Below are 15078 nucleotides of genomic sequence, written 5' to 3' on the forward strand. Positions count from 1 at the left end.
TTTTAACAGCACTGGGTGTGAAACAAATATGATTGCAATAAACAAACAGTAAGATGTTACACCCATAATAAAGATAAAAAATAATAGATATGAGCAGCTCAATCAGTTTATATAAAAGTAAAACGCATTTAAATTTCAATGTGACTAAATGTTAGGATGGTCTTGTTAGAATTAGGACTTTAACATGCATGCTTTTCTTCAATTTCAGTGAACAAAATAGTTATGGTGGTAAAAATTCTCCAGGATCTTCAAATTTACCTCTACTTGAGTGACAAAATTTCTATGGATCCAAGGTTGTTTTCTATTGAATTAATAATATTTCAAAAATTCATGATAAAACTAAGATCATAATCTTTGAAAACTTTAACATTCTCTTCTTTTCACTGTTTTCTTTGGTATTTTTTGTTTTCAAAATATGCCCATCTTCAACTACGATATTTTAGTGTAGTGGAACAAATGACAAAGAAACCCAAAGGCAGACCCAAGTTCTTTTGTTTAGAAAACTTCGTAATTTGCTAAATAAAATTATTCCATTTTATTTAATCATTGTGCATAAAAGAATACAGATGCTTTTTAGCTTTCATTTCACATGTGAATAAGCAAAGATTTTTAAAGAATTCTTATGCCAACGTTTTAAATTTTTTCCAACACTCCTACAAATTTTGCCAGGACTTCTGTTTTTTTTTTCCAAATATTTTCCATGCACCTTGCCAAAGGAACATAATTTCAGAAGTGAATGTTCTACACTTTTTTTGAGATCTCCCATTTTCTATGCTTTTCATCTGCAGATAAAAAAAGATCAAAAAGCCCTCTTTAGCCATGCATTTTATGTTCTCATTTTAACCCTATTTTATTAATTTATTTGAAATACTGCAACAAACCCTTTGGAAAAACAAAGAAACAAACAATTGTCAACCAATTCAGAAGAATGCAAACAGTAACTAATGCAATAAGCAGGTAAATACAGGAAAAAAATTGATATTCAGTTACTAATCCCAATGCATTTAATGTGATTCACTGGCACATAAAACACACCCCACACTCCCCACACACCCCAACTCAGTTAAAATCTACCTTTAAAATATCACACATATGGTTCTGGCATATAAAATAATGTACTTGCCCCTTTAATTTAATTAGTTTTAATCACTGCAAGCATATATATTTTCTAATAGCAGAAGTTGGGAAAGTATCCTACATTCTTTTGAATCTAAATATTTCAGTGTTGTATTTTGCGTGTATGAGGAGTACATGTTAACAATTCCGATATGGAAATAACTCAAATGCAATCTGATCTTTCTGTATTGTTTGGACCCAACTTCAAATAGGAACTTTAGTTAAACAAGCAGTGGGAAGTTTAGCATTTGACATCAGCTTATTGCATATGATGGTGATATTTCCATAGATTCCAATAGTGTAAATGTTGATCTGTAAACTGTGATCCTGTAAACAGAGAGTCAAGGGAACAGTGTTTAAAACCTCTTATTACCTTTGATGATTCTCTCTGGAGAATGGACCCCTCAATGGATTAGATTACAGCATCGGATCTAAATCTTTAAATGCACCAAACCTGTAAATTAAACTCCATACCTACTCTAAAAGACATATAATTGCAGAAATGTAAGTTTAAATCCTTGCAAATAAAAATATGTCTGTTCTGCTCTAATGACAGGATTTTCACCATAATGAATTGCTGTAGTAGTAAAAAAGTAAGAAAATTAGTGCTAAGCAGTCATTTGCTTACTAGCTACATTACATCACCATCTCTCAAACTGAAAATTTGTTTTTCTCTCCTGCTTCAGTTCTATTATTTCTCTCAAGTGCTAAAACAAAACTGACACATTTTACAAACTTAGTGTGGAAGCCTGATACTGTATTGTGTGAATTGAAGTATTTTGGAAAAGAAATATGCTTTAAAACACATTCATAAGGCCAGGGGCTTTCCATTGGTGACAAAGGGTCTCACCAAAGCTGGGCAAAGGATGAATACAGGTATCTATCTTGCAGAAGGTTGTGAAGCATGCACCACCAGCATACGACCACTCACTGGCAGTATTGACCTTGGTGGGAGGAATGGTACCGGTGGCTGACTTTATTAATCTCCTGCAGGATTTTGGGGACAGTTTTCCTTCCTTTTAGTGGCCTGCATCTCAGCTGTGGAGAAACTGTCTGAAAGATTTGAGAGATCTGAATAAAGATCTGAATATGATATGATGAATTGTTTGACAAATTGTCCCAGATAGAGAATAGATCCTATGCCTCACCTGCAGGGGCCCGCATCTCAGCCGTTAAGAGAAAATGTCCTCCTACAAGACCTGCCCAAAGGAGACAGCGCACACCATGACACACACACACACTGTAGTATTTCCTGCATGATCATGGAGAGGGCATGAGGAAATGGGATAAGAAACCTGCCTCTGTCTTAGAGTCATGAGTTTGTGAGTTAAAAGGAAATACACATGGAGGTTCTTTTAGGAGAAATGCTGTTCCAGTTTCCAGGGGGCAGCTCTCCAAACAGGGTAGATGGGATTCAAATAGCTATCTATGAGATGTGGGTAAGTAGGATGTGTCTCAACCCTCTATGAGCCATATAAACCCATGCCTTGATGGATACTGTGTTCCAAATTAGATGGGCCCTGCCTCCAGCCAGATGGAGGAGAGGGACAACTGAGTTTATTGGACTGTGTGGACTCCATGGCCTGGCACGAGAGAACTACAAAAATACAAAGCCTTGGTAGATACGATGCACAGTGCATCCTATTGCCATCGAATTATAAAGGGACAGAATCCGTCACCATTTGTGGAGTGACAGGGGGATCTCAAGAAGTGACTGTAGTGAAGGTCTAAGTGAGACTAACTGGGAATAAATGGGAAAAGCACCCCATTGTGACTGGCCCTGATGCTCTGGGCATCCTGGGCACAGACTTAAGAGAGTCTATTTAAAGACCCAAAAAGGCCTTTGGTAGAGCAACTGTAGAGACTGAGAATATTAAACAGCTGTCTACTTTGCCTGGCCTGTCAGAGGACCCTTCTGCTGGGGGATTCCTGAAGGCTGAAGATAAAAGGTGCAAACAGAATGATGCATCAATGACAATATCATACTGACACACCATGACTCCCATCCACAAGCTGATCCCTCAACTGGAGAACCAAGGAATGATCAGCCAAAATTGCTCACCCTTTCATAGAATCATAGAATGGTTTGGGTTGGAAGAGACCTTAAAGATCATCCAGTTCCAGCCCCCCTGCCATGGGCAGGGACACCTCCCACTGGATCACAGTCTCAAGCCTCATCCAACCTATCCTTGAACACCTTCAGGGATGGGGCATCCATGACTTTTCTGGACAATCTGTTCCAGTGCTTCACCACCTTAGCAACCCTATATGACCAGTGCACAAATCTAATGACAAATGGAGATTCACAGTGGATTATCGTGGTCTGAATGAGGTCACACCACTGCTTCATGTTGCTGTACCAGACATGACAGAACTGCAATATGAACTGGAGTCAAAGGCAGCTGGGTGATCTGCCACAACTGATGTTGCTAATGCGTTTTTCTCTATTCCTTTAGCAGCAGAGTGCAGGCCACAGTTCGCTTTTTTCCTGGAGCGGCATCCAGTACACCTGGAAATGACTGCCCCAGGGGTGGAAACCCAGCCCTGCCGTTTGCCATGGACTGATCCAGACTGCACTGGAGAAGAGTGGAGCTCCAGAACACCTGAAATGCATCGATGACATCATCGTATGGGGTACCACAGCAGAGGAAATCTTTGAGAAGGATGAGAAGATAATCCACTTACTTTTGACAGCTGGTTTTGCTATAAAGAGAAGCAAGGTCAAGGGACCTGCACAAGAGATCCAGTTGCTAGGAATTAAATGGCAATATGGGTGTCGCCAGATCCCATTAGATGGGATCAACAAAATAACAGCTATGTCCCCAGTAACTAACAAAAAGGAAACACAAGCTTTCCTAGGTGTGGGTTTCTGGAGAATGCACATTCCTGGTTACAGTCAGATTGTGAGACCTCTCTAGGAAGTGACATGAAAGAAAAACAGTTTTAATGAGGGCCCTGAGCAACAACAAGCCTTGGATCAAATTAAACAGGGTATTGTGCATGCAGGAGCTCTGGGGCCATTCCAAACAGGACAAGGCATCAAAAATGTCGAGGAGTCAAGGATACAAAGGCTCTGAGGCCAACTATACTCCCACTGAAAAAGAGATCTTGGCAGCATATGAAGCCGCTTCAGAAGTGATTGGTACCAAAGCACAGCTCCTCCTAGCACCCTGATTACCAGCACTGGTCTGGGTGTTCAAGGGTAAAGTTTCTTCTACTTGTCATGCTACCAATGCTACCTGAAGTAAGTGGATCGCATTAATCACACATTGAGCCTGCATAGGAAGCCCTAATCGTCCAGGAATCTTAGAATTGATTGTGAACTGGCTGAAAGGCAAAGACTTTGGAATGACACCAGAGGAGATGGTGACACGTGCTGAAGAAGCCCCACCATACAATCAGCTACCAGAAAATGAGAAACAGTATGCCCTGTTCACTGATGGATCCTGCTGTCTTGTAGGGAATCACCAAAGATGGAAAGCTGCTGTATGGAGTCCTACATGACGAGTCAGAGATGACTGAAGAAAAAGGTGAATTGAGACAATTTGCAGAGGTGGAAGCCATCCAGGTGGCTTTAGACATTGCTGAACAAGAAAAGTGGCCAGTACTTTATCTCTGTACAGACTCATGAATGGTAGCAAATGCTTTGTGGGGATGGTTAAAGCAATGGAAACGGAACAACTGGCAGTGCAGAGGTAAATCCATTTGGACTGCCACATTGTGGAGAGATATTGCAGCCCAGCTAGAGAAACTAGACATAAATGTACAACATGTGGATGCTCATGTACCCAAGAGTTGAGCCACTGAGGAACATCAAAACAACCAGCAAGTGGACAAGGCTGCTAAAGTGTTCCAAACAGATTTGCTTTGTCAACATAAAGGTGAATTATTTCTAGCCTGGTGGGCTCATGACGCTTCAGGTCATCAAGGAAGGGGTGCAGCATACAAATGGGCATGGGGTGGATTTAACCACGGATGCTATTGCGTAGGTTATCCACAACTGTGAAGCAGTTAAACCCTTTGTGGCATGGGGGACAATGGCTGAAATATAAATATGAGGAGGCCTGGCAAACTGACTATATCACACTCCCTCAAACTCACCAGGGTGAGCATTATGTGCTTACAATGGTGGAAACAAACACCAGATGGCTGGAAACATATGCTGTGCCCCATGCCACTGCCCCTAACACTGTCCTGGGCCTTGAAAAGCAAGTTTTATGGAGGCATGGCACTCCAGAAAAAAAATGAGTCAGACAATGGGACTTATTTCAAAAACAGTCTCATAGGCACCTGGGTATCAAACATGGTATCAAATGGATATATCATATTACCGATATATCCATTTGATATATTATGCATTCAATATGTCATGCACCAGCCTCAGGAAAGACTGAGTGATATAATGGACTATTAAAAACACATAATACATTTGAAAATACACATGGTGATGCAAGAAGTCGTTACTGTTGCAAAAGTGGAATATTCTGGTTTGAGCCAAAGTAGAAGCAGTTTTCTAACTTCAGCTCAGTCTCATTTAAGTAACTGTATTTTTGAAAGTTACAGCCAGCCGGCATGTTTTTCAGACAACTTGTTTTCAAACAGTGTGTTCTTTTTCAGGCACTGTTCTCTTGAGAAATGTTAGCATCTTATGTTAAGTATGATATGTGCTGAACAGATGTGTCTTCTGTGATCATTTCTGTGTGTTTATAGTCTCTATCTAAACAATGTAAGGTCAGACAGAGAACTGATACCAATTCGTGGAGATTTGGCTGTTGTGAAGTTCATAATAATGTAGGAAATATATTGGAACAAACTGGACATGCTGTAATCCTAGAAGCCTGCTTGCACAACCCTGCCTATGACGATCAGTAGAAAGGAATGTGCTAAAGTATCAATGTTTAGACACAAAGGCCTATAGTCAGTTCTTAGATACAAAGCCTTAGTATAAGGCTTCAAGGTTGTGATGTTTTCTGAGAGCTTTGCTATCTCATGAGAATGAGGAGGCTGGCTTGATAAAGTCAGAACCAGGCATGGGAACCGGGTGCGTAGTTCAACAGTGTGACTTTACGATTAGAATATGTTGTAAATATTCTGATTCCATGGAAACATGCACTCCGATAATCTGTATAAATAGACCCTCAGATGTTACAATAAACGAGCAATGATTCACACCTCTGGGAGGACTCGTTCATTGACTCCGGGGCTCCCCTCCCTCAACATAATAACATTAAAAGTAGTCCTTGGAAGTAACAGAATATGCATTAGATTTCTGGGCAATGTTATACATATGCATGTAGATGGGAAATATATTCTGTCTTGTTACACATGATTGATGTAATCATTCCTCCATGCATCCAGTGCTGCAATAAATAATGCTTACTTTCTAAAACTCAAAAATGAGTCTTAGAATGTTTATTTGCCAGCATTTTCAGTATCAATGGCACATTTAAAACCTGGGATAAGCATTTGGCAGAAGCTATCTGGTGAGTTAACACCAGAGTTTCTACTAATTGAGCTGGTCCTGCTCAGTCAGACCTTCTACATACATTAGAAGGGGATAAAGTCCCTGTGCTGCAAGAAAGGAATTTATTGGGGAAAACTGTTTGGGTGTCTCCTGCCTCAGGCAAAAGCAAACCCATTTGTGGGGTTGCTTTTGCTCAAGGGCCTGGACACAGTTGATGGGTAATGCTGAAGGATGGTGAAGTCCAATGTGTACCTCAAGGGAATCTGATTCTGGGTTAGAATATGCAGTTTTAAACTGTACTATATTAATTGCTACATAATGCTAACAGTGTTTATTTGCTTTCAGGATAATGAACTAACTTCATCATGTGGCACCCAATAACCTCCTTGAGGTTGTCCTCTCTAACCTGTGGGCATGAACCATGATGAATCCTCACACCATTCCTCTTGCCCCGAGAGACTGCTATCATAGATGGAGACCCACAGTCATGAACTTAATGAACTTTTCTGTAGATAAAACATAGATTAGTATTTTATATGTATATGTATATGTATATGTATATGTATATGTATATGTATATGTATATGCATATGTATATGTAGGCAATGGTGACCTGAGCATGATGTAAATGGTATGGAATAAGGGTTGGAATGTTCTGGTTTGGGCTAAAGCAGAACAAATTCTCTAACTTTCTGGCTAAGCCTGAGTGACTTCAGTTTCTAAAAGTTACCAATACAGTTTTCAAGACAGTGGCTGCCTCTAGGAGTGATAAGCCTGATATTTATTACCAAGGTAACGGGGCATTGGTATGTAGAGGCCATTGCTCACACTTATTTCTGTGTAAATCAAGACCATCCTAGCCTTGGTGGCAAGGATTTCCACCTGCAAAAGAGGCAGACAGGACAGGTGATCCAAAGATGACCAACCTGACATACACATTACACTTGGTATAAAATCTTAGGGATCATGAGGGTCAACCTCTTTTCTTCGATGGCTGACATTCAGGGAGGACCTCACCTGTCTGTTCCTGACTCCAGTTCCAGCGTCCAGCTTCTGCCTGCTGCTGTGTCCAGTCTGGGACTTTCCCTGCACCTGCCCTGCAGTGTCAGTGGTGACAGAGTCATAGGGAATGTTTCAATTGGGTTCATATACTTGTATATATTTTATTATTTTCTTATTAATATTGTCTTCTTTCTTATTATTATTGTTTTATCAAAGCTGGTTTTTTTTTTTTGGGGGGGGGCAACGATGACACACAGGACTGAGACTACAGTTGCACTGTGTTTATCTGCTGATCTGGCCATGGGAGGGCTAAACTGGGACAATTACATGTTAGAAAGACTACTAATGGTAACAGTGTTGAATTAACAGATGTGACTGGCAATGATGAAACAACTCTACCCTGTATTTTTTTATATAATACTAGTGTTAAATTAATACATGTATATCTCTCCTGAGAAAATCAACTTATATTGTGAGAAACCTGTATCACGCATACATGTAGGATGGCTTACTCAGTGTTCTTTAGTCTAGACACTCATCTTAATACATAAAATTGGGTGGGTGCATAGTTCAGTGGGATGAGACAAAATGCCTTAACCTGATACAGATACTGATGAGAAGTATTTTACTCTGAACAGCACCTAATACCAACATGAAACTCCAGTCTCTGCCTACTGAGTTTATAGGTGATACAAGAAGTAGTTGCTATTACAAAAAAAAAATTTAATTCAAGCTAAAGTACAGTTAAGTTTTGTGTAAGCAGTTTTTTTAAAGTTAGACAGAATGCCCATTTGATAGCATGTTTTCTTTCTTCGAGAGCATGTTTTCTTTTAGACAGTTTTTTTCCCAGACACTGTTTATTCTTTGAAGATGATAACACCTTGTGTGAAGTGTAATATGTACTGAACAAACGTATTTTCTTCTGCAATCACCTCTGTTTGGAGTTTTCTTCCTATCTCAAATCCAGGGTCAAGCAGAGAGCTGGTGCCAGCTCCAAATGAGCAAGAGTTTTGACTGTTGCGAAGTTTCATAGCATTAAAATAAGACCTTGGAAAGTAATAGAATGTAGAAACATTTTATATTAACGAAGGCCACGATGCCCTTGAAGGACCATGAACAGTGTAGTAAGAGGAAACAATGGATAGCAGCAGTAAGCTATGGCTGTATGCCCAGAAGCTGAGAGGGAGGTGTAAGCTAGAAAAGTAGAAATCATGATAACTTAGGGGGAAAGCATGTAAAATATGCAAAGCTAATTAATCAAGTAAGCATTTGATCTAGGCGCGTGGACAGTAGCAACTAACCAGTAGTAGTATAAACTTATATGCGTGAACAGTTGTTTGTAACCAATCAAATTCCTGCACTTGGGGCACAACAACCCTATGCAGCACTACAGACTGGGGGAAGTCTGGCTGGAAAGCTGCCTAGAGGAGAAGGACCTGGAGGTGTTGGTTGACAGCCAACTGAACATGAGCCAGCAGTGTGCCCAGGTGGCCAAGAAGGCCAATGGCATCTTGGCTTGTATCAGAAATGGCATGAACAGCAGGTCCAGGGAGGTTATTCTGTCCCTGTACTCGGCACTGGTGAGACCGCACCTGGAATACTGTGTTCTCTTCTGGGCCCCTCACCACAAAAAGGATGTTGAGGCTCTGGAGCGTGTCCAGAGAAGAGCAACGAAGCTGGTGAAGGGGCTGGAGAACAAGTCTGACGAGGAGCGGCTGAGAGAGCTGGGGTTGTTTAGCCTGGAGAAGAGGAGGCTGAGGGGAGACCTTATTACTCTCTACAACTACCTGAAAGGAGGTTGTGGAGAGGAGGGAGCTGGGCTCTTCTCCCAAGTGACAGAGGACAGGACAAGAGGGAATGGCCTGAAACTCCATCAGGGGAGGTTCAGGTTGGATATCAGAAAAAAATTCTTCACAGTAAGAGTCATTGGGCACTGGAACAGGCTGCCCAGGGAGGTGGTCTGGGGAGAACCATTATACATTCTGAGGGCCTGAAAGGGTCAAAAGCAGAATGATGAAGCCAGAGGCCTTGAGAGCAGTGTTCTGTGGGGCCTGAAAGGGTCAATAACAGAACACTGTGCTGAGATTAAAAGCCGCTCCTCCTGGAAGGGAGGATGCGGACACAGAGGTTCTTGGCAGTATGATGGGTTTCTCCCCATTCCAGGGCCCAAGCTAAATGTATACACTCCAGGAACACCTGCAGATTTAGTTAAGGATGTTATGTGAACTCTGGCCAGACACGTAGACCCTTGTTTGTAGAACTTATAGAGCCTGCTTTCTCACGACAAGAATAGTAATAAAGTATGTAAATAGTGCATACAAGTACGATGTTATCTCAACTAGAAGCATGTAATCATTATTCGAAGAGGAACCAGAAGAGTATAAAAACTCCGTTTGGAGAATAAAATGTTGCTACTTGCCACCAGAGCGGTAGTCCGTCTGTCGATTTAGGCGTCCCTGTGAGCTGGTCTCCGTCAGTGGTCGAGTCGCCTTCCCTGGAGGTGTTTAAGGAACGGGTGGATGAAGTGCTGAGGGACATGGTTTAGGGAGTGTTAGGAATGGTTGGACTCAATGATCCAATGGGTCCTTTCCAACCTGGTGATTCTGTGATTCTGTGATTCTGTGATTCTGTGATTCTGTGATTCTGTGAAGTGATGCCAAGTTTTAGATGCAACATAACTTTGTGTATATAAGGAGCTCGCTAAGAACAATAAAGGTCTTCGATCCAAGATATCGGAGTCTGTGTCATTAATCTCCTCAATAGAATATGCATAAGATTTCTTGGGAAATTTATACACATGCATGACGGAGTCGACGGGAGACAAGCACATCCGACGATGATCAACAAGTCTCAATTTATTGATACGATAGGCATGCTTTTATAATAGCAGTAATAAGGCTCATACATATTGCAAAAGTAAGGCTCATCATTGTTCCGATACAGAGTGTCAGCCCTGCCTCTATTGCTACATTCTTAGGATGTTTGTGGTTTTTCTAGGTCCTGTTTTTATCTCCTGTTATCGCCTAACTTCTTGCTCAAGGAGACTGTGGCCTTGTACGAGGCTGCTATTATTTCACCAGCTGTATTTTCTCACGTCCCTTCTCCTCAAGCCACGTTTCTACAAAAACTCTCCACATTTCCCCCATTTTCTTTCTGAGCAAGAAGGTTCGTCTGACTCCAAAACGTGGGTTCCCCTATCTGACCGCAGTCTAGCTCGTGCACACTGCGTTTTTCACTGACTCCATTGCATTAATAAGGATACATTAGGATGGAACAATGATAATTTCCCTCAAATAGCAAGGTCCTACTCGTGGCTTTGCTGGTATACCATTCCAAGCTCTGTCTCCACAAATTAAAAATATCCCGGGGGGGCAATTTCTTCGGGGCCGTAATGTTGGCACCGTTACATCGGGAGTAAAGCTGGCTATTCACTGTTCCCGATTCCAGGGATGAGTCTAGGCTGGCCTAATATTTGCGATTCTTGTTAAAGTCATTTGGGTTCAGTGGCTCAAAACCGAATCAACCCCCCTGTTTGACATTGGATAAACTGGCATTTGCACTTCAAAAGAGATCTAATTCCTCTGGGGGAGAGTGCAGGGTGATGTTCAAGGACAGTATGATCTTACATTGTTGGCAGCCATCCTCAATCTGAGGGTTACCTCCCCACTGGCGCAGCTGGCTACAGCCCTCAGCGCTCGATAAGTTTTTGCACAGGCTGCTTTCGTTCACAAAACCACAAAATTCCCCTGGGGATCAAACAGGCAAACCTATCAGGCAAGTTCGAAAAGGATTAGTAACCCCTCCTAAGCTAAGGCAAAGCGACGATTGATTAGTTTGGTTTGCCAATGTTACCCAGATGTTATCTCTTGGCTGATTAAAGCGTGTAAGGCGTGTAACTCCTGCTACGCTGGCTATTACAGCACTAAGCAATACAGCAGAAACAGGCTTCATTTTTCTCTTCTATCCTTTCTCCCCTTATTTCTTTTAGCCCTTACTGTTCCTAGCCGTTGCAGTTTTAACTCCTGTAACCTGCTCAAGCACTGATCCAATTCCCTGTCAGGATCTCCTCTTATGGGCCCTACCACGGAATGCTGTGTTATGGGTACCAATTTCCTACACCTCGCAGAGATAATAGGAGATCTACCTTGAACTATACCCCTTTTAACAATATTCTCCAATTCCCAATGGTAGTAAGCCAATATTTTCTGTTCAGGTGCGTCAAAAAATGCTAAGGCCGCGGTTGTTGCTAGCCCTGTTTGCTCTTGCAGCTCTCTCTGCCAGCTGTTAAAGTTATGGTTAAATGCACACCTGTTACACCATAAGTCACGTACTAGGGACTGTTCTATCCAAAAGATCTTATCGCAACCCCTGCAATACAAAGCTACCCAAGCAGCACAACACGGATTATTACAATTAAGACAATTTTGACCCGCTGGCCCCGTATGTAATACTTCCAATAACCATCCAATAGTTGTAATCAGTCCTTCAAAGGTCTGGCAGTGCTTCAAAACCCTGTCGATGGCTTTCGAGTATCCTTTCAACTGTGACAGCAGTCGTAGGATCAGTGGCAGCTTCTCCTCTATTCTCCTCTTGTCTTCCTCCGTCAGATTGCTTGGCAGTCGTTGCATCGAGAACAGGTTTAGTCCACCTTGCAGGCACCCATACCAGTCCTGTAGGGGTAGAGACACAAAGATATCCCCTTCCCCAAAACATAACCTTAGCAGGGCCTTTCCACAACCCTGTCTTAGGGTCTCTGTATTTCACCCACACGTCCTTTTTCTGCTCGGTAGTTTCATTTGGCCGATGATGTAATTCTGCTGGAGGGTACTCTGCCTCCCCAAATATGCACAAGTGATTGATCACAAATAAGCTCTTCAATAGCCTTGCCTGGGGGTCAGCAATCTTTTCATGTTTTGCCAAGTACCTTTTCAGAGTGCCATTAGCCCTTTCGATGATAGCTTGTCCTGTTGGGGAGTTTAGAATGCCTGTGATATGCTCAATTCCCCAACTCTTTAAGAACCCTTCTATTCTCTTGCTAATGTAAGCAGGCCCATTATCCGTTTTAATCCTTCTTGGCGTCCCCATTACTGCAAAACAGCTATATAGGTGCCTTTCCACGTGGATAGCCTTTTCTCCTGCCTGTGCTGTTGCCCAAATGAACTTACTATAGGTGTCAATAGATACATGCACATACTTCAATCTACCAAAGTTAGGGACATGCGTAACATCCATTTGCCATAACTCATTTGATTGTAGTCCCCGTGGGTTTACCCCTAGGCCTAGACCACCACCTCCATTGTGATGGCTGCAAATCGGGCAGGCCCTAACTATGGCCTTCGCCTCTGCCATTGTGATTTTGAACTCTCGGTGCAAGCCCTTTGCATTTTGGTGAAATATAGAGTGAGCTTCTCTGGCTAGCAGCTGGCCTGGCAGTGGAGTGCCCTGAGCCACAGACACTAGTCTGTCTGCTCTAGCGTTACCCTCACCCAAGCCAACTTCCCATTTATGGCTTCTAATATGAATCACAGCATAAGCGTGCTCCCTTAACCTTGTAGCCTTTTTTAACTGTACCAACAACTCATACAGCCTCCGGTTTTGCACCTCTTTTATAGAGGCGTCTTCGATTCTAGCTACGACCCCAGCAACATACAAAGAGTCTGTTACGATGTTCAGTGGTCCTCTTAGCTGTGATATTGCCCATACTACTGCTAAAAGTTCCATAGTCTGTAGACTGTCTGCGGCTTCTGCTTGTAAAATCTGATGTTTCCATAGTCCCTTTTCTTGCCATGTTATTGCAGCAGTTCTGGATTTTCTGCCAGCATCCGTGAATGCCGTAAGAGCATCTGCGATAGGGGAATTTTCTCGTTTTGGCCGAGTGATCCAATTCCATTCCCCAATCCATTGAACTGGCGCCTGCCGGAGCTTTTCTGTTTCAGTGGGGCAGCTCGCACCTAAAAGTGCCTCCTGCAGCTCCTCGCTATTACACAAGTACCAGTCCAAGGTATCCTTTTTAATTGGCATCCTGATTACTGCTGGCTCGGTTCCAGCTACTTGTAGCATTCTCTCCTTGCCTTTCTTTATTAAATCCGCTAGCATTTCGGCCTTTTGAAACAGAGTTTTGGTTTGTTGTAACGCAGGGGAAATCCACTCCAATACCCTTATCTCCCCCGTTTTCTTTTGCAATTGAGTCAGTGCCCCAAGGAGGTATTTGGGACCGTTCCAGATCGTCAGGTCTATGGATAATTCTGGATCTCCCCGATGGACTTGCCCCTGTGTAATGCAGTCCATTATTTTCTGAAGAGTGTGCTGTTGTTCCGGAGTAACACGGATCGGACTTGCTGGGTCCGTGCCTTTGAGAAGTGGGCGTAATTTGTCCAGCAGTTCGTTTGGTATTCCAACAATCGGTTTTAACCATTGAAGATCGCCCAGTAACTTCTGAGCCTCATTCAGAGTTGTGAGTTTTGTTTGCAGTTGTAGCTTCTGGGGTTTAACTATTTGTTCCGACATTGTCCATCCCAAATATTTCCACGGAGCTGTTGTTTGAATTTTCTCAGGGGCTATAATAAGGGAAAATTGTGCCAAGGCAGTCCGTATCTCCTGAATTTGCTGTTCAGTAAAAGGTTCCAGTTGGGCAAACAATATATCATCCATATAGTGATAAATCACTACATTTATGGAATATGGAACAGGAGGTCAGGGGCAAACAGATGATTAATGCCTGGCTCCGAGCCTGGTGTGAGGAGAGAGGCTTTGGCTTCTTTGATCATGGGGTGACCCACCCACTCCTAGGTTTTCTTACTAGGGATGGGTCATGCTTGTCTCCAAGGGAGACTAAAGTTATCTCTAAAAATCTAGTTAGGCTCTTAAATAAAGCTTTAAACTAGATGTGAAGGGGGAAGGGGAGGAGACCAGGCTAGTTGGGAATGAGCCTGGAAGTGGGACACCGGCGGCTGAGAAATGGTGTGCTGGAGAGGACCACCAGTACACCACAACAGGGCAAGTGAGGGCGAGTACAAGTGGGGACAGTAAGGATGAAACTGGGTCTGTGGAATTAGTTATTCCAAGGACCAGTCAATCGAGAATGAACTCTCTTCCCTTTACGAGGGCTGAAGGTTCATCAGCCCAGCTGAAGTGCATTTACACCAATGCATGCAGCATGGGCAATAAGAAGGAGGAGCTGGAAGCTGTTGTAGGGCAAGGTGACTATGATGTCATTGCCATCACAGAAACGTGGTGGGATGACTCACATAACTGGACTACAGCTATGTTGGGATATAAACTCTTCAGGCGGGACAGGAAGGGTAGGAAAGGAGGCGGGGTAGCACTCTATGTTAAAGAGTGCTTTGATACTCTTGAACTGGATTACGGTGAGGATGGGATCGAGTGCCTATGGGTTAAAATCAGAGGAGCCCACAAGAAGGGGGACTTTGTGATAGGAGTCTGTTACAGACCACCCAGCCAAGAAGAAGCAGCTGATGAGCTCTTCTATAAACAGC

The 15078-nt window shown here is 42.7% G+C and overlaps 1 protein-coding gene across 1 annotated transcript in view; it reads right to left on the minus strand.

Moving 5' to 3' along the window:
* LOC128850242 (A disintegrin and metalloproteinase with thrombospondin motifs 6-like) overlaps positions 1-14089 on the minus strand; it is a 74568-nt gene extending 60479 nt beyond the window's left edge. The window contains 1 exon segment of the mRNA XM_054053236.1: positions 13739-14089. Within this exon segment, the coding sequence (XP_053909211.1) occupies positions 13739-14089 (351 nt within the window).
* Between the last annotated feature and the right edge of the window lie 989 nt (positions 14090-15078).

The sequence above is a fragment of the Cuculus canorus genome, chromosome W, assembly GCF_017976375.1.
Source record: "Cuculus canorus isolate bCucCan1 chromosome W, bCucCan1.pri, whole genome shotgun sequence".
NCBI classification, from domain to species: domain Eukaryota; kingdom Metazoa; phylum Chordata; class Aves; order Cuculiformes; family Cuculidae; genus Cuculus; species Cuculus canorus.